The sequence below is a fragment of the Poecilia reticulata genome, linkage group LG7 (assembly GCF_000633615.1).
Source record: "Poecilia reticulata strain Guanapo linkage group LG7, Guppy_female_1.0+MT, whole genome shotgun sequence".
NCBI classification, from domain to species: Eukaryota; Metazoa; Chordata; class Actinopteri; order Cyprinodontiformes; family Poeciliidae; genus Poecilia; species Poecilia reticulata.
Window position 1 is genome coordinate 22,113,092 of NC_024337.1, and position 18,126 is coordinate 22,131,217.

Here is an 18,126-nt window from a genome sequence, read left to right on the forward strand (position 1 = left end):
CTGGAAGAAAATCAAAGACTTTCACTTACTACAAACTGGACAGTAACCCTAGATTAGTATTAGGTAGTTACCATGGAATATAAGCATATTTATGTAAGGAAAGGCCAAGTCAAAATCCAAACCTAAATACAATTAATAATCTGGGGCAAGACAACAGACGCTTACAGGAGAAGCACTAGGTTTGCAACAAATGTAACAGCAACAAAAGGAATTTCTCCACAGGCAGGTGAGGTAACTGGGATTTTGGCATTAATCTATCAGAAAAAAATCCCCCCCAAAAAAACAAAAGTTTGTGACTGTAATATGGCAAAATGTAAACAAGTTTAAATGTTTTAAATACTTTTGCAAAGCACTGTTTGGTACTTTCTAGTCCAGCTCTGCACAGATCATATCTGGATCTTGCACAGACACAGAATACTGTAGCTATTCAGTTGGTACACAGGATAAAACAACAGAGGAGGAGGATGCACAATTATGACACACAGTCCCGCAGTAGCAGTTACTGCTCCGTGTCATCCTGTAGGTTTATACTTCAGTACCAACCAGCCTTAGAGCTGCTCCGGAGCCTGAACAAAACCTCTCTGTGTCAGTGTGCAGCTGCAGCTTCCGAGATGTCCTATACGGATCTGTGACCCAGGAGCTTTGGACTTGCATAAAAAGGGGGGAAATCCTGTGTTTCAGGATTAACATTTTACTTGAACAGAAGCACAGGAGGACTACACCACTCTGTGTATTTATTTTAATCCTCTTCGTTCTAATTCCTCGTTAGTTTGAGTCCAGATGCAACAGGGAGGTTTGGTTGAACGCCCGTCATCACGTCAGAGTCAACCCCCTTTTCTGCTTGGACTGCTCCAGTTCACGTCTGAAAAAAATCTGTTAGTTGCTGAAGAGTTCTTCATGTCAGGGACTGCTGTAGCCTCGGCACACAGAGCACTGTAGCTCCTGGATCACCTAAGGTAATATTATTCAGAGCGCTTTACTTTTTACCTCTTAATCTGTATGTATAATGTCCTCTGGTCATTTAGGGACATTTTAAGCTGTTGTGTCTTTTAAAAACAACCACTGTCGTCATAGATGAGCGAGCACTTTTTTTTTTCCTCAGAGAAATCTCCAGCATTAACAGGAGGAGTTATTTGTTTGTCAACATTGCTGCTTCATTTGAATTTATATTCTCATTTTTATTCCTGTTTTTGGCAGATAAGCAAATGGATCAGAAAGAGCTGAGTGATCCACTCAACAGCGTTTCATTGATTAAAGGTAATTCAGCTCTGCTATTAGTTATTTCAACAAGCATGGACATGCATAATTAAGCTGAATGAGTTGGCAGTATCTTTCACATGCCACAGCGCACCTTGCTAAAAATAACACTAAGGTAAGCATGAGTAAGATCAGAGTTTGGAGCTATGAGTTGGATTTAGAGCTTATGTTGGTAGATGGCCTTATTTTAGAGGACGACCTCTTGTTCCATCGTATTAGAGAATGAATCTACTACTCTGCGCACAAGAGCCTGCAGATAAGGCAATGATGGGCCAACACAAGACATCTTGAAACAAATAAGGAGATTCATGTCAGAATGTCCAAGCATATCAATTTTGCATGATGGTTGAATTTGTAACGCTACACTGCACATTATAGAGAGACGGAGAGAGAGAGAGCACAAGGCAAACAGTGTCCTCCGTGTCACTTCAGAGAGACACCTTCAGACAGAACATTTTGGAGCTGTAATTGAATATCACTGCTGGCAGGTTGATCAGCACTTTCCAAGAGAATAATGTGGACATTCAGAGCACCTTTGATTCAGCTTGCTACATCAGCCTCTCAGAAGGCAACAGACGTCAGGAAAACATGGGCCGCGATGGTTCTGGCCTTCAGCGGTTGGGCTAAAAAAAGACTTTCTCCTTCATTTTGTTTTCTGTCGTCACTCGAGGCAGCGTGATGCTCGCCATCCTCCCCTCTCCCCGAGCCCCTGAAGTCAAGCGGGTATTTTTACTCAGACTAATCTATATCTGCTTTGTCAGGTGTCATTCTGTGACACTAAAAGACATAAGTGATAATGTTTCTAAAGATAACATGTTGCACTCTCGTGTGAAATATCCCCCTTGTGTCTTTCAAATGAAGCGGACACAAACGGTGGACTTACAGGACAGGGAACCCACTCACATTCTGCTTCTCACTCATACATATGCAAACATGCCCTCTCCTCCTTTGTCTGGCACGCAGCTGGGTGGTCATGTGCTTTCGTCAAAGGATGTCACCAGCTCCTAGCCATTGTCTCACACTTGTCCAGTTTAGGGACATCGATGAACAACTGTAACTTGCCACGGCACTTCAAGTCCTTCCACCCATTTATGGTGCGCAAGCTCGACCTACCCTTCCTCTTTGTTTTGGGCCCCAACCAAACGCTCGGCGCTGGATTAGGTCATCTCTTTTCTTAGCTGTGGCAGATTAGGGGAATTTGCAAAGCTGAAATATTTGTGGAGTTTGTTTCCACCCCTCCCAGGAGACACAACAGACCCTTGGCAACGTTGGCAGGTCCATTTCCTTTGTGCATTGTTTGTAGGTTGCTTCTAATAATAAACAATGTCAGTGTGCCAGAGAGTGGCATGATGCTGGGGTGATGAACAGTTTGGTTTTGAAGCTTGGACAGAAAATGCAGATCGCTACAGTTGTGCCTATTTCTGGATGAGTAATTAGTTTATATAACAGGCCTATTTCAATATCTTGGGAAATCATCTAGCAGCCCTGGTTAACTATTTGAGCCTGCAGCTGAATTAACGTAGTCAGATCTTCTGCTCTTGTATTTTTATGGAAACTCGTTTCTCATTACGAAATCTTATCTAACTTCTATCGGACTTGGACATCATATTAAGCTTTTAGTGATTGATTTGAACTGTTCACTGCAACAAAAAACTGACTAAGATCCACAAGCTTTCACGTTATACATACAAGTTCACTATTATTGGTTTAAATCTTCCATAGCATAGTGGACCCTGCAACCACAGGATATTTGTTACCATGAATAACTTCTTTCATACTTTGGGTTTTTGACCAATTTTCTAGGTAAAGTTGGCAGAGTTCATTTAAATTAATTCACTTCTGGCAAATACATTTTTGTAAGAGTGGATTGTCAACAGTGTTGAGGTTAGACGCATTGACAATTCTTGCCCTGGGAACGACCACTAGTCCAAGTACTCACTGCCTGAACCAAACTGTCTCCCTCAGCTTGTAGTGTTCAGCAACAAGTCAGCAGCCACAGGTTTCATCCAGTTTCAGCCAGTTTTCATCAACATAGACTTAGAGGGTTGTGACCAAGGAATAAGTTTGTTGTCCAAAGTTGACGACTTCAAGTTTGACTGAAATTGCTACAGCAAATGTTTTATGATCACCATGTAATAAAAACACTGAAGCTGGAAGGATGAAGAAAGTATATGTGATGTATATGAGTTTCACATTTTAAGTTGAGTTGCTGAAAGAAATGAACTTCCCCAACTTATTGGGGAACAGTTGGGTGACCTGGCCATCCAACTGTGCCAGTTCTGTGCCAAGAAAACACGTAGTCCAGATGCAACTTGCTAAGGGAAATTACTTGGGAAGTCAAGTTTAATGCTATCGCACATTTCAGCAACAAGGCAATTCAAAGTGCTTTACACATAACACAGTAACCGATTACGAAACAAACTATAAACATTACACTCTGTCAAATGCCATCATCAAAATTTTCAAGCACATGTGCATTAAATATATTGATCAATTTTCCAGTTATTATGAATCAAAATCATTTGTAACCATGTGGATTTTTATCCTTGATTTAAGGGAACTTGGTGGTTTGGCTGTTTTGTAGTTTTGTTCCAGATTAGTGGAACCCAGAAACTGATGACACTGTTGCAGTAATCAATGTGATTAAAGATAAATGCATGGAGAAGCTTCTCCAGATCTTGCTGGGACATTAGTCCTTTAATCTAAGAAAGGACAGTTCAAAACTGATCAGCTGCAAATTTAACATGGCATTCGTGCTGGTATGTGTTTGTTAGCCTGCAGTAGTCTTTATCCTGCATATGAGACTCTTTAACTTTTTAGGTGTTCTGCTCAGACACCAGTTGAGGTTTTCTAACTTTTTTTTTTTCATTATTAGATGATCTGACCAAGTCCAACATGGGTTCTTCTGGTGAAGCCGAGAAAATGATTCAGCGCTTGAATGACGAGCTTCGAGAGGCCCGGGAGATAGCCAACACAGAGAAGCAGAAATGCATGGAGCTACAAGGTAATATCGTAGTAATTTAACATGCTGCAGACATTTCAGCCGTTTGGATTCTCAGTGCTTTCATGCTTACACATACAGCAAGCTACAAATATGCGTTTGTATTTTAAAGGTGTTCTGGAAGAAGAGAAGAAAGGGCATAAACAACAAGCTGAGCAATCTTCCAAACAGATTAAACATCTCCAAGGTACATTTTTTTTAATTTATAGACTGGAAATACTTTCTTTCTTTAAAGAGTCATTAAAAGGCACCCCTTCTTATCTAAACACTGACCCTGGTAAACACTGGTTTGGACAGGCCAGCTGCAGCAGCTCCAGGATGAGGTGGATGTTCTAAGGGAGCAGATAAATGTCTCCTCCGGTTCACATGACGATCTGCAAAGAGCACAAGATGAGATGAAGTCACTGAAACGGGCCCTGGAGGCAGCCTCTGCAGAGCGGGACCGCGATGTCACTGCTGTCCAGTCTAACCTGGTAACTGCTTCCAAGGATCTGGACAAGTGGCGTCAGACTGCCAGCAAATACGAGCGGGAGATTGAGGACCTGCGACGTGATCTGGACCAGCAAAGCAAGCAGTGGCAGAAAACAGCAGAGATACAAGGTAGAAAGGGCGCAAATAGTAATTCGAAACCCAATCAAGCCGTCGTATTGTGCACTTACGCACTTACAAAGAATGCACCTTTCTGACTGACTGGTTTGGAATATGAGTTCAGTTGCTTTAAGACTAAATTTGTACACTGGAGATGGTCTCCAAACTGCTCAAACTTGGATTATATATACCCGTTTTAATAAATTAGAATATCACCAAAAACTTCATTTATTTAAGCAGTTAAATTTAAGCTGTAAAACGTTTCGACATTTAAAGATTATTAACACACAGAGTGACATAATTTAAGAATTTATTTGTTAGCTGATAATGTTAACGTCAAAAATATCTAATAGTGAAAATATTCAACTTATTCATAACTTTAAAAAAATTTTGGCTTTACTTCAGGGTTTCTCGCTAGGGCAGTCATCCAGACGGCTGCCATGTTTTTGAGTAAAAAAAAATGTTTTTTAAGTTGACAGGAAATTTGAAAATATCCCTTGATAGCTTTGCGCTATGGGAAGACTGGAATATTAACACCTAAACACCAACTATAACATCGTTAAAAAAGGCAATAATTTAAAAAGAAACTGAAATAAATAAACAATGCTCAGCCTGGAGGGGGCACAAGTAAAGCCTGGTGGCCTGCCAGGCTTATAATGCACTGTGAGAAACTCTGTACTTGTATGTGTGATGTATATGAGTTTCACATTTTAAATTGAGTTGCTGAAAGAAATGAACTTTTTGATTAATTTCCCCAACTTATTGAAATGTGAGAATATCTACATGCAGACTGAAAGCAAACCATCTGCTCCGACACTGCACGATTACATAAACCACTTTCTCGTTGCAGCCAATGAGCTGCAGTCTATGCAGATGGAGTGTAACGGTCTGCAGAAAGAGTGCTCCGTCCTGCGATCCGACAAACAGGACATGGTGAATAAGCACCAGAAAGAAAAGAACAGTCTGCAAAGTGAGTATGCCTCTCTGAGGGCAGAGAAGGAGGAGATCGTTAAGGCCCACCAGAAAGAAAAAGCCAGTGTGCAGAGTCAATGTGCAGCACTGCACAGTGAAAAAGAGGCGTTGCTGCAGAAACAGCAGCAGCTGGAGCAGGACCTTGTCAGGTCAGTACACTGATCTACGTAAGGTGTAGCTTTACCCCCTCATGTGACCTATTTACTATATTAAACTACATAATAAACTAAGCACTGTTCTGTCTGGTTTCCTCCAAATTTGTATTTATTTTTTTGTTCGGTTTTGGTAGTTTGCGTGGCCAGAATACTGACCTGAATAGCAAACTCAAAGTCCTGGAGGAATCCCAGCAGGAGTTGGAGAGGAACCTGGTGGCCGCACAACTTCAGCACCAGCAGGATAACTCCAAGCTGCAAACCCAGCTGGATGAGGCAGAAAGTCGCAGCAAGGCTCTGCAGAAAGAGGTACATCCATGTCAAGGTCTCGGGGTTTCTACGTCAGAGTTAACATTTTAATCCTATCCTGTCTGGATGCATTTTATTAATTCTAATCTCAGGAAATAGAAAATCTAATGAAATCTGGAACTTTGGTCATTCTAGTTTTGTGACATTTGCAGTGTGCAGTACTGCAGCTGCGTGTGATGCGGTGCTGACCACACTGCTTTACAGCCACAATGTTGACAGGGTCTTTAACTATTCATGACATTTCCTTCGTTCCCTCTCAGCACGCAGGAGAGGTTTACTTATTAATGCAAGTGAATTGTCAGCATCAAAGTCACCCAAGAGTACATTTCTGACTTTTTGCATAGGAGCAATAATTATACTTAGAAAAAATGTTTAAAAAATCTAAATGATAATTTGTATGAAAACCAGAAGAATCAAGGGTAAAATAAATGCTGTTGATTCAATTTAAGCACGATCAAGTCGATTAATTCTTTGCTTTCCTAATGAAAAACAGCAAAAAATAACAACCACTAAATCTACCTACAATCATAATTACAAGTTATTTGAAACCCTTTATAAAACAACATGCTGCTTGTTTCATATTGACACCAAAACACTAAACCCCCAATTCAGTACTTCTTGGATACACCGCTGATGCAGTTACTGTACATCGGCAATCTTTTTTTCCACCGGGTTTGAAGTGGCTTTCTTTCAACAATCCTTTCTTCTTATCATTCTTCCAAAAAAGATGTATTTGGACAGGAGTGCACAAGATGAACGAGGATCCATGAAATGTTAAAAACTTAGGTTTTATAACTTGACTTTAAACTTTCCAACAGCTGAGCTTTCTGATGGTTGGATTTATATTGAGATTGAATTACACACAGACTAAACTGACAAATTGAGGGGAATTCTAACGGCAATTGGTTACACTCAATTATGAGAGTAAAGAGGCTGAATACAAATGCTTCCATAAACTGTGGACCGTATTCTTTTGCTTCCACTTCAGAATTATGCGTTGCTTTAAGCCAGTGTATCACCCCGCCCTTGTAAATTGTGTTGAAGTTCATGGTTGTTATGTGTTAAATGTGGAAAAGTTTAGGGATTTTGCAAGTTTTAACAGTTCCTCCTAAACCCCTAAAATATATAATATAAAAATCGGTTCAGAAATCCTGCACATTGCCTTCTTGTGGGATCCCTGCTGTATACCACCAGTCGGAATCAGCTAGCAGGGTTGGGATCATTCACTTTTGTAGCAAACAGACAGGAGTGGCATTGTAGCCCAGAAGAAAGCAAAGATGAAGTCATCGCTAACCTCCACTCTTTCAGTCACTGAATGAAAAAAGGAAACGGAGGGCCTCCTTTTGCATCGGATACTCTCAGCTTGCACTGAATAGCTGAACATAAAGTAGATTCAGCAGCAGGTTTAATTGTAGGAAGTGGACAAAACTTATGAAGAGGACAGATTTACTCCATCAACAGAGACCCAGAAGAAAACAAAATAGTTTTCTTACTTTTAATTTTTTGTCTTTTACTGGTTTTGTGCAGCATGAGGAGGCTCAGATGGAACTGTCTGACCTAAAGGAAAGATACGAGAAGACTGAGCAGGAGAAACAGACACTGACAGACCAACTGGAGGAATTCAAAGCTGGCATGAAGGATTTACAGGAGAAAGGGTCAAACGTGAGTACCGACCCCTGGTCAATGTCATACTCTCTATATGTAACTGACAATACATTAATGTAATAGACGCGTTTAAATAACAATCCGTAACTGAGTTTAGAAATGATTTAACACATCTTCTGTGAAGTTGGTTTTCTGTAGACGAGCTCTGCTTTAACTTTGCTGCAACATTATGTTGACCGTGTCCAAATTAGTTTAATCTTCAGACATAAAATGTGAATCGTTTCTATGATTCACAAATTGCGTTTTATTATTTCAGCAGTTATGCTCCCTTCCTCACATCCAAGGACTTTTAGGAGGGTTATTTACACATTTAGGTTTAATAACCTGCAGAGTTTCTGAAGAGTTTGAAAAAGTTTGGGATTTATTGGGGATAACCTGAGGCTGGAAACAACTAGCAGCAGTCCATTCTGAATTAAATCCTGATGTGACGCTATATATTGTCACCTAAAAAGGCATCTGAAAAATATTTAAGTTTGGACAAATGTTCACATTAAGGAAAACTCCTTTGCAGTGCTAAGGACAGCCAGCTTTGGGTAAAAAACAAACAAACAGCAAATAGGAAAAATTGACCCAAATATCAATCAGTCTTTAGAAAACAGTCCTTGGATTGTGCTGTCAGCTGTTTTCTTATCTGTTTGTGTGAGGAATGCTGAGCACTGGCAGCTTCTTGTGACCCAAACAACTGTAAAAACCACCAGTTACAGACATGGTGATTGAGTGACACATTTTAAAAGAAAGCTAAACACCCACAGACGTCTGTCCCGTTGCAGTTGATTACTATAATATCCCTTCCCTTCTGTAGACGCCACTTTTGCTGCCTGTTCAAGCCATAGTCATCGGCCTTATCCTGGCTTTGCTGTTTTGGTGCTTCGGCGCAATGTGGTAGCAAGGTACACATTACTCCTGCCGAGCCGGCCTACATCTGTCATCTTCATCAGTGTAGTTTCAATCATTGCATGAATTAATTGGGCTTTTCCCGCTTTCCCAGAACGCCCTCCTCGGGGGGGGGGGAACAACTGTCGTCTAAGAAATCTTAACCTCTCTAATCATGCAGCTTTCAACATCTGACATCTGTTTGTTCTGTCTGAATGGCTAACGCTTAACAACTGTTTCTCCCAGTTGGCTGTGATGACGCTAATTTTTATCCTAAAGAGCTTGTCCTTAATTTGCTACTTCCATCAGCTGTGTTTCGTCTTGATCTCAGTCGCAAACTCCCTCTGTGTGAACGTCGATGATCCTCTGATGGGAGGTGTCATTTGGTCGTGTTCAGTTTATTTTTTTTTTCTGTGTTGCTGCTCCCCGCAGAAGCCGTGGATGATCTGGGGGCCAGTGGTTGCTGTGGCTCTTACAGCTGTGACGGCCGCGGTGCTCTTCAGGACCTGAGGGCAAACTATCCACACAAACACACGCAGAGGTTTATCCTTATTTGATTTGTTCAAAACTTGCCCCCTTTACATATCTGTTCCGGTAATCAGGTGGGCTCATATTTAACAGTTTTTCTTGCTAAGATGCTTTATTTTAGATGGAAGAGATGTTTCTAAAAGAATGTGAGTTTTTATGTGTGTAATGATGGGAATTTAGTTGGACCGTGTCAAGTTTACTATTTTGACTCATAGGATTATCTGTTAATGAATGTAAAACTTAAACCATGCTTATCTAATTCTACTTAGGTATCTTTAATTATATTTAAGGTCAATCACTTTGAGTTTCTCTACTCATAGCACATTTTTTGTTATTGTTAGAATAATAAAGTTGTCACAATAACATCCCCTAACGGAGTGCACACTGAAGGAAATGTTGGTTGATGGTGTTGGATGTGTTTGCAGGACCAGAGGCAGAGTTTAGACGAACCATATTTGGTTACATTTTTTGTTTCAGAGGGCATCATTAAACACAACTGCAGCAACTTGAGTTTTGAGTCATTTTTTTCTTGGCTCAGTTTCTTTCCTGTAAATGTTCTGCTTTCCATTTAAGGATTGTGAACAGTAATCAAGTTTAACCCCAATTAGGAAAAACTGAATTGTGCTGTTACTTGCTATTGCTAAATACTTCGTCTCTTTATGAAATGACCAGTGGAGACTGATTTCTGTATAAAATGAATCTGTACATCAATATAGATTTTAAACATATAGCTGTGCACATTTGCAAAAAAAAAAAGAGAAATAAAATAAAAAGAGAATACTGTTTTTTTTTTTTACTTTGGGGGGTTGATTATTTTCTGATTAGTCTAGAAATAAAAGTCTGTTCTATGCAATAAAAACATTTTGTTAAATATCTGACCCTACCGAGTTAATAAAAGTTAATAAAAGACAAATACATTCTACTGATGTGCCTTAATCTTTTGAAAAACTAGCACAGTATGTTATTGGAAAGCAAACTTCGTGTCACCACTGAACTGCAATCGGCTGCCTGCACTTTGGTCTAAAAGATTTTCTTCCAGGATTATTTAGCTCCATTCATCCCCACATAAACTCTGATAATCTTTCCTGTATCTGCTGATCCCCACAGCATAATGCTGCCACCACCATGTTTCACACTGGAGATGGTTTGTTCAGCTATGCAGTTTTCGGCTACACATAATGTTGCCCAAAGGTGTTAACTTTCCTCTCTTCTGGCCAGAGAAACTACTTACAGATATTTGGTGTGTGTCCTTCATTGCTAAGTTGTAAATTGGACTTCTTATGGTGATCTGTCAACAACAGCTTTCTTCTTGCCAGATTTGTGGATTTACTGGTAAGTGGTTGTCATGTAGACAGATTGACCTCCCTGCATTGTGGATTTCCGAAGCTCCTCCAAAGTTACTATGGACTTCTTGCATGATTCTCTGATTGATGCTCACACGGACAGCCAGGTCTTGGCAGGTTTGCTGCTCTGACATACTCTTTCCATGTTTGATGAAGAACTGTGCTTCATAATATGTTCAAAAATATGGATCTTGTTTAATAACTTTGCCCTCCTTTAAGATTCCTCACAACTTTTACCTGACCTGTCCTCTCAGTTCCTTGCTCTTCTTTCTCTGAAGTTCTTAAATAAGGACTTTAAATAAAAGGATGGATGCAAACTGGCTATTGACGCTAATCTAAAAACGTTTGGTCATTTCTTGACCATAGAAGTCAAGCCAATGCCCAAAGACGTCCAGCATCCATTGTCTATTTTTAACCAAGCATTATATCCCTTTCTTAATTCACTGCCATTTAGCACACTTTCTTACACCATTATTCCCTAATAAGCAGCATTCACAGTTACTACTTTTAACAGATTTGGTAAAACCTTTTCCAGTGTTTAATGTCAGAGGTTAGCATTTCTAGATGCACAATACTGCGTACTTTACACTAGTGTTTCATAATGTATTAATGGGTCTTATTACAGTTCCATATGAATTGTCCATGGATCCCCATAAGTAAATATGAACAGAAGAATACTCTGGAATATTCACCCAAAGCAAATTGATCTAAGAATCTTAAAGTTTTCAGGCTATGTGAATTCCCGCCTTTCATGGAACTCTATGAATCGCTGGTTTATCTCTTTAAGGGAACTAGGGTGTGGCACAAGAATATTTTGATCATCTGACTCTGTGTGAAAGCTGTGGACAGATGTAAAAAATCTCCCCTCCCACTTTTTATTTCTAGCTGTGCGGTTAATCTTCCAGCAAATGTTACTGGTCATTCCTGATGACTAACATTCCCAGTCTATCCACTAATCCAACGTTGGCGGAGCTGACCTTTCTGTCAACAGCTTATGACCAGTCAGAACTGTCCCCCCCTTCAGGCAGTTTGACCCTTTGCCTTTTCCTGTGTGAGGGAGGACACAGCATATTTCCCAACATTATGTTGGCTAATTGGACGTTTTGCTTGCGTTGGCCTTGACATTTCTGTTCTGTTGGCTTTCTGTTGTATCCTGAGAGGCACAAATTCCTCTCAGGATACAACATGACAAGCAGCACGATGTGTTTATGAGAATATAGACACAACAGTGGATGCGACTCGTAGATTTAGGCCAGCGCCCTTCGTCCTATATAGACCAACATATAAGAAGCGTTGCCACACACAGTGAGCCCCTCTGCACAGTTAACATGTCCATTTCTTCTGCTCTACTTTGTATGTAGGTCATCTGTAGCGGAGGAGAGATGCAGCAGAGTGACAGTTCTACACAGTAGGTTTTAGCTATGCAATCATTTGCTACTTTGCATTTCTACCCCCTCTTATCAGACACAGCACTTAAAATAATCTCTCAAATAGCAGAATTACAACAAAACATACGATCTTGTGTGTTGGAACGTAATTCAGATGTTTTAATGATAAAACAGACAATATTCTAAATGTTATGAATCTCAACCCGAGGATTACCATAAAAAAAACTTGTGAACGGTTTAAAATACAAATAAAAATCTGTATTGAGATTTGAGAACCTGCCTTCATAATTTGTTTAGTAATTTTGCATTATGTTTGAATAAATGTTAAGAAAATGTGATAATTCATATGTGTTGATTAAAATAGCTAAAAAAGGTTTTACCAATAATTCTTTCTGGAAAATCAAGTTAACTGAACGGAATGTTTTTATATTTTATAACTAACACTTCATTGACTAAAGCATTCAGTGGGGTGATACATTCTCAAGAGTAAATTAAGCCACATTTAAATAAATTTTGAGGTGATTTTGTTTGCTTTTCTGACTTATGCATTCTATTTAAAGAGCACCATTGTAGTTCCGGAAAAACATATTTTATTTTATACATAAATGTGAACATAAATTTTAGTGTTCATTTTCTATTATTTTCTATTGCAACACCAGTATTCCCTTCCAAAGTGAACTTGCCACTCACAATATGGCGGATGCGATGACGAACAGTTTCTACTGATCCGGCCTCTTCTGCTGAGTCATCATCAGCTCAGCAGCGGTTTGTTGTACTTTTCCTTTCAAAGAAACCCTTCATACCATATCGTCTGCTGGAAAAATCTGAAATAAAGTCAACAGATGCGTCAAATGTCTGCCGAGGCTCCTCTCAGATTATCAACCACCCGAAACAGAAGAAATGCTGCATCATCTTCAGTGCAAAAAGCCATCAAACCCATCTACTGCAGATACACAGGGCCACGTTTCAGTCTGCCTCGATCATGACACCCAGTGGTAAATATTGGACTTCAGAATGAATTACTAAACTGATTTTAAAAATTGACCACAAAGTGTTTGAGCTACGTTTCTACAGGGTCAAAAAATAATGTGTACATTATTTTATTAAATGTACAAATTAGCTGTTTTGTTGGGTTTTTTTTTTATAAAGACTACGACTTAGAAAATTTTATTTGCACTGTTATGTAGCATCAGGCTAATAATAATATAATGTTCTTCAGCTTTCCTTTGAAGATTAGATTATTTAGTAAAAAAAAATCAACAACTAATATTCATAATGGCAACACATTTTACTGTTGGATGTGTTTTTTAATTACACTATATTATGGGTAAAACATAATGCTAACACGTTAGGTTCTGAAAACTGTAAGTCAGTTGGATTCATTTATTTAATTTTGGTTATACTGTGTTGTATTTACATTGCTTTTCGCTATTTTTTTTGTATTCTTATCAATGGAAATGTGATTTTACATATCCCATATAAATATATTTTGACTGATATCAATAGAAATGAAGTACAACACTCCTTTGAAAAGCCTTTAATGCAGCTTTCTTTAAATTTGAATCATAAAACATATACTTTGCACTTCCTGTGGTCAGACTGAGGCGGTGCTTTCACTTTAAAAGATTGACCGAATCATGTTGTGGCCCTGTTTCCCCTAATGATGAGTGATAATCAATGAGTTTCACCAGAGCAAACATAATTTGACAAAGCTAACAGCATGCTGCTCTGTGACATTTTATTTGAAACTCCGGTCACAGACGTTTCAGACCTAAGACAGCAGCAGGACCAAAACAGTTTTTCCATGTGCTTTCATGTGACCGACGAAAAAAGAGCAAGACATTTCATGAAAAGTAAGTCTGTTGCCTTTTGGAAAATGCATGATAAAGAGCAGACCGTTTCCTCTGAGTTTATTAAACACAGTCCCTTTCTGTCAGTTTTTTGGATTTTTAGGGCAGCCATGGCAGCTGAACTGGATGTAGTGAACCTGTTCTTCATTGCTGGAGCAACACTGGCTATTCCCATCCTGGCTTTTCTGGCTTCCTTCCTTCTTTGGCCATCTGTACTCATTAAAGTGTATTACTGGTAAAGCAGCTTGCTATAACATTGGTAACACTGAATTTAATTTCCCTTTGGGATCAATAAAGTATTTCTGAACTGAATTGAATAATGGGTGCCAGCGTTGTAAATGTCTCACCCACCCATCCTTTAAGTTTAATTTAATTTTTAATTACATTACTGACATATCACTCTATTCCAGACAATATAAAACATCTGAAAACTTTCCAAGCTACATTACATTATCACTAAAAAGCTGATAGGTCTTTGTGATTCATAGTCCAGATGAAGCACGTAAACAGGGAGCAAAGTGTGTGTATTAAATATGCGAGGAGACGCTTCACTGATGTATCAATTAATGTCTCGTTATCTGTATGAAACAGGAGTTATTCCCTACTTTATAGCTGTCCAGGATTATAGATAAGATCAATTCCAAGATCACTACTGAGATAAGTCTCAACTAACTGTTAAGTGAGCGGAATAATTCTGCTCTGACAGCAAACTGTGAATTGAGGAGCCACAAATGAAAACAGTTGAGCATGTAAAGACAACACTCCAAGACAGCGTTTATGAGAAGAAACCACCACAAAGGACCAGTGGTGGTTCTCGTATGATTAGCGCCGTGGAAATGCAGAAATGTATCTACATTTTAGGAGAAGATAAAAGTCAGTGCAGTCCCTCACAAAGCATGCAAAGTTTCTGTTCTCGGTTGCAGCTGTCATACTGCAGCATACCTGAAAATGTTTACACACTAAAATGTCTGAATAATTTTTTTAGAATCTAAAAAGACATGTACTCACTGATGATAAAAATGTCTAAGTGAAAACTAAAGATTTTGCCAACTCCTGTCGTTGATAGAAGATCTCCTGATCTGAGTTTCTCCTCTTAAACGTGTCATTATAAATAGATAAAACTGCAAACAGCGGGTAGGCATCCTCCAAAGAGCTCCAGATAATATTCCCATCCAATATTTGTGCTTGTGTTAAGGTACTGGAGAAGGACTTTGGGCCTGCAGGTTCGCTATGCAGACTGTGGAGGTTATCGCTTCTGCTATTCCTACAGAGGAAAATCTGGGATGAGACCCTCCATCCTGATGCTTCACGGCTTCTCTGCTCACAAAGACATGTGGCTGACTGTTGTCAAGGTTGGACAAACTAGAAATTACTGAAAAAAACTAATGGAACAAGCCACCATAGTTAAACACAGAAAGTACACACAATTAATGAAAAACTGGATTTTTTAGCTGTTCTACTTCCTCATTATTTTTTTTATTTTTGCAGTATTTACCAAAGCACCTGCACATTGTGTGCGTGGACATGCCTGGCCACGAGGGGACGACACGCACCAACACTGAGGATTACTCCGTTCAGGGGCAGGTCAGAAGGATCCATCAGGTACTCTGAGGAAAGGTCTTTGAAAATATCTTGTATGAGAATATTTGTTAGTTCCCCAAATGTTTTTATATCTCCCATGCTTCTTAGTTTGTAGGAAGCATTCACTTAAACAGAAAAGCGTTCCATCTGGTGGGAACCTCCATGGGGGGAAATGTTGCTGGGGTTTATGCAGCCTGCTATCCCTCGGAAATCTGCAGCATGACTCTCATCTGTCCCGATGGTCAGTCATAGTGCACAATTCCTGAACTTTTCCACATTTTGTCATGTTACAACCACACACTCAGTCTATTTTATTTGAATTGTATATGACAAACCAAGACAAAGGGAGGAAAATGATGCAGGGATTTCAAAAATTGTTTATGATTGCAACCAACTGTCTTTGCAAGTAACTTAGATATCCTAATGTATGTGATTTTATCCTTGTTATAAGTGCAGGTCTTTTACATCAGCGAACAAACAGCATTGTGACAACCAAGCACTAAGGAACACAACAGACAGCTCAGGGAGAAAGTTGTGGAGAAATGTAAAGGTTATAAAACGAGTGTTCCATCCTTTGATCATCTAACAGAGTGTTGTTCTGAAAATTAAAAAAACAATCATGGTCACTCTCAAAAACCTGCAGACACCCTCAGCTCTTTTGGGAGAATCTGTGGACTGGGTACGCATTTTCCTCACTTCGCAAATCTGGTCTTTATGGTAGTTTATTGACTTCATGAATGAAATGTCTCCCATGCCCAAGCCATAAAGGAGGAATAAGGGGAAAAAATGAGAAAAACACTGGGCAATTTTGGAAGAAGACTCGTTTAATGCTGCAAAGGTCTTGAGGCCAGGGTGGATATTAATTTAGGAGTAGTTTAGGTCAACGCATGTTGAAAATTTGAAAAAATATGTTCACAGTCTGACCGGATTTGGACTATTTTTAAAAAAAGAATGGACAAAAATTTCAGACTAGATGCACATAGATTGTAAAGGCACATCCAAGATGACTCAGAACTGTAACTGTAGCAAAAGAAGGTTCAACAAGATGTTAGATCAGGGGTCTGAACATGAACTTTTCAAAGGTTTTCAATATTTGGCTTTTCTTTGTAAATTTGGATACCACAGATCACTTCCCATCCACCTTAAAGTAATTCACTTAGTTGCTTTATCACATGCGATCTGAGAAAAATACACTCAAACTTTGTTGTTGTAATGTTACCAAATGTGAAAAGGCATGTTTCTAATCATTAAGACTCTGGGTTCATCTTTCAGGAATCAGACATCCATGTGAGACCAAATTTGACAATCACCTACAAGATCTGGAACACAGCAACTTCACACTGAACATCCCGCTGATCCCAACTACACCAGACGAGATGGAGGACATGTTCAGACTCTGTTCTCATGTTCGCTTTAAAATTCCTCAGCAGGTCAGTCATGAAAAGTGAATTTAACTCTAAACTAATAATGGGTGCTGACCATGAAACTATTGTCACATTCTGAGGATTTTCAAGGCTTTGTCATATTTTCTTTAGATTCTTCAGGGACTGGTTGATGTGCGAGAACCTCACAACGCGTTTTATGAAGAAGGTTAGTTCATTGTTGTTGTTTTTTTTATGTCTTAGTAAGATGAATATATTGAACAAATAAATAAAATAGGGCTTCTTTTGTTTTTTTTAATTAGTGTTTATGGAGATCATCGGTGAGAAATCAAGATATGCCTTACAGGAGCATTTGCATCTCATAACCTCACCTTTACAAGTGATTTGGGGCAAACAAGATCAGGTTCGATTATTTTGCAAAATCTCTTTAGATACATAAGGCTCATGTGCTGTTAAACCTAAAAGCTTTTAAAGATTGTGCCACAAGTATCCCTTCTGAAATCACAGTGAATAAGTGTGAAGAATATATGAAAGTCTTGCATATATGTCCAGGTGGTGGATGTCTCTGGAGCTACAGTCATTGCTGAATTGGTGCCTGGATGCAAAGTGGACTTGCTGGACAACTGTGGTCACTCTGTGGTGATGGAGAAGCCGTGTCGGACAGCCAAACTTATTCTGGAGTTTATTATCCTGCAGCAAAATGCCGGGAGTGGGACAAAGAAGTCTTCCTGAATATTTAAGGTTTCCATTACTGTCTCACAGTTTTATAAAGACTTAAACATGTGGCCCAAAAGGCAAGAATTACAATGTAAAGATGTTTATTGTTTTAAGGAACGGCATTTTATAAATTACTTAAACTCAATGACAATAGGTTTTGGATATTGCTAAGCTTTGCTGATGTGCCCGGATGTTTCTGGCAAAATTTACCCTAACTTTCAAAGAATATGTTTCCTGCTCACAAATGGGGGGAAAAAAATCCCTCACTTTAAAGAATATCAAAACTGATATTTTAAATTTTTTAAATGTAAGTTTGCTTTTTGATCATGTTTTTCATATTACTACTGATAAACTGACATATGTGTATAATAGCACATCCTATTTCACTCTCCCCTATTTCAGTTAAACTGTTTTGTGAAGAGATTTAAGCTTGATATCCACTATTCTTGTACATTCTGTGAATAAAGTCAAAGGAAAAAACTTTTCGTGTATTCTATCAATATAGATACATATTGTTTAT

The 18,126-nt window shown here is 39.0% G+C and overlaps 2 protein-coding genes across 5 annotated transcripts; both read left to right on the forward strand.

The window, feature by feature from the left end:
* The first annotated feature begins 770 nt into the window (after positions 1–770).
* Positions 771–9,855, forward strand: slmapb (sarcolemma associated protein b). 2 transcript variants are annotated; one of them, XM_008414029.2, is made up of 10 exons: positions 771–956; positions 1,198–1,257; positions 4,133–4,261; positions 4,371–4,445; positions 4,556–4,858; positions 5,697–5,967; positions 6,108–6,279; positions 7,807–7,941; positions 8,747–8,834; positions 9,250–9,337. In XM_008414029.2, the coding sequence occupies exons 2-9, from the start codon at positions 1,206–1,208 to the stop codon at positions 8,828–8,830; spliced, it is 1,221 nt and encodes a 406-aa protein (XP_008412251.1). In that variant the 5' UTR covers positions 771–956; positions 1,198–1,205; the 3' UTR covers positions 8,831–8,834; positions 9,250–9,337. The 2 variants fall into 2 exon arrangements, with proteins under 2 accessions (XP_008412251.1, XP_008412252.1); XM_008414030.2 differs by lacking the exon at positions 8,747–8,834 and having other exon boundaries at positions 9,250–9,855.
* Positions 9,856–10,199: 344 nt separating this feature from the next.
* abhd6b (abhydrolase domain containing 6, acylglycerol lipase b) lies at positions 10,200–18,073 on the forward strand. 3 transcript variants are annotated; one of them, XM_008414028.2, is made up of 10 exons: positions 13,026–13,071; positions 13,837–13,929; positions 14,014–14,161; positions 15,122–15,278; positions 15,415–15,528; positions 15,616–15,748; positions 16,780–16,937; positions 17,043–17,097; positions 17,192–17,292; positions 17,442–18,073. In XM_008414028.2, the coding sequence occupies exons 1-10, from the start codon at positions 13,059–13,061 to the stop codon at positions 17,619–17,621; spliced, it is 1,152 nt and encodes a 383-aa protein (XP_008412250.1). In that variant the 5' UTR covers positions 13,026–13,058; the 3' UTR covers positions 17,622–18,073. The 3 variants fall into 3 exon arrangements, with proteins under 3 accessions (XP_017161110.1, XP_008412250.1, XP_008412249.1); XM_008414027.2 differs by lacking the exon at positions 13,026–13,071 and having other exon boundaries at positions 13,674–13,929; XM_017305621.1 differs by lacking the exons at positions 13,837–13,929; positions 14,014–14,161 and having other exon boundaries at positions 10,200–13,071.
* The last annotated feature ends 53 nt before the right edge of the window (positions 18,074–18,126 follow it).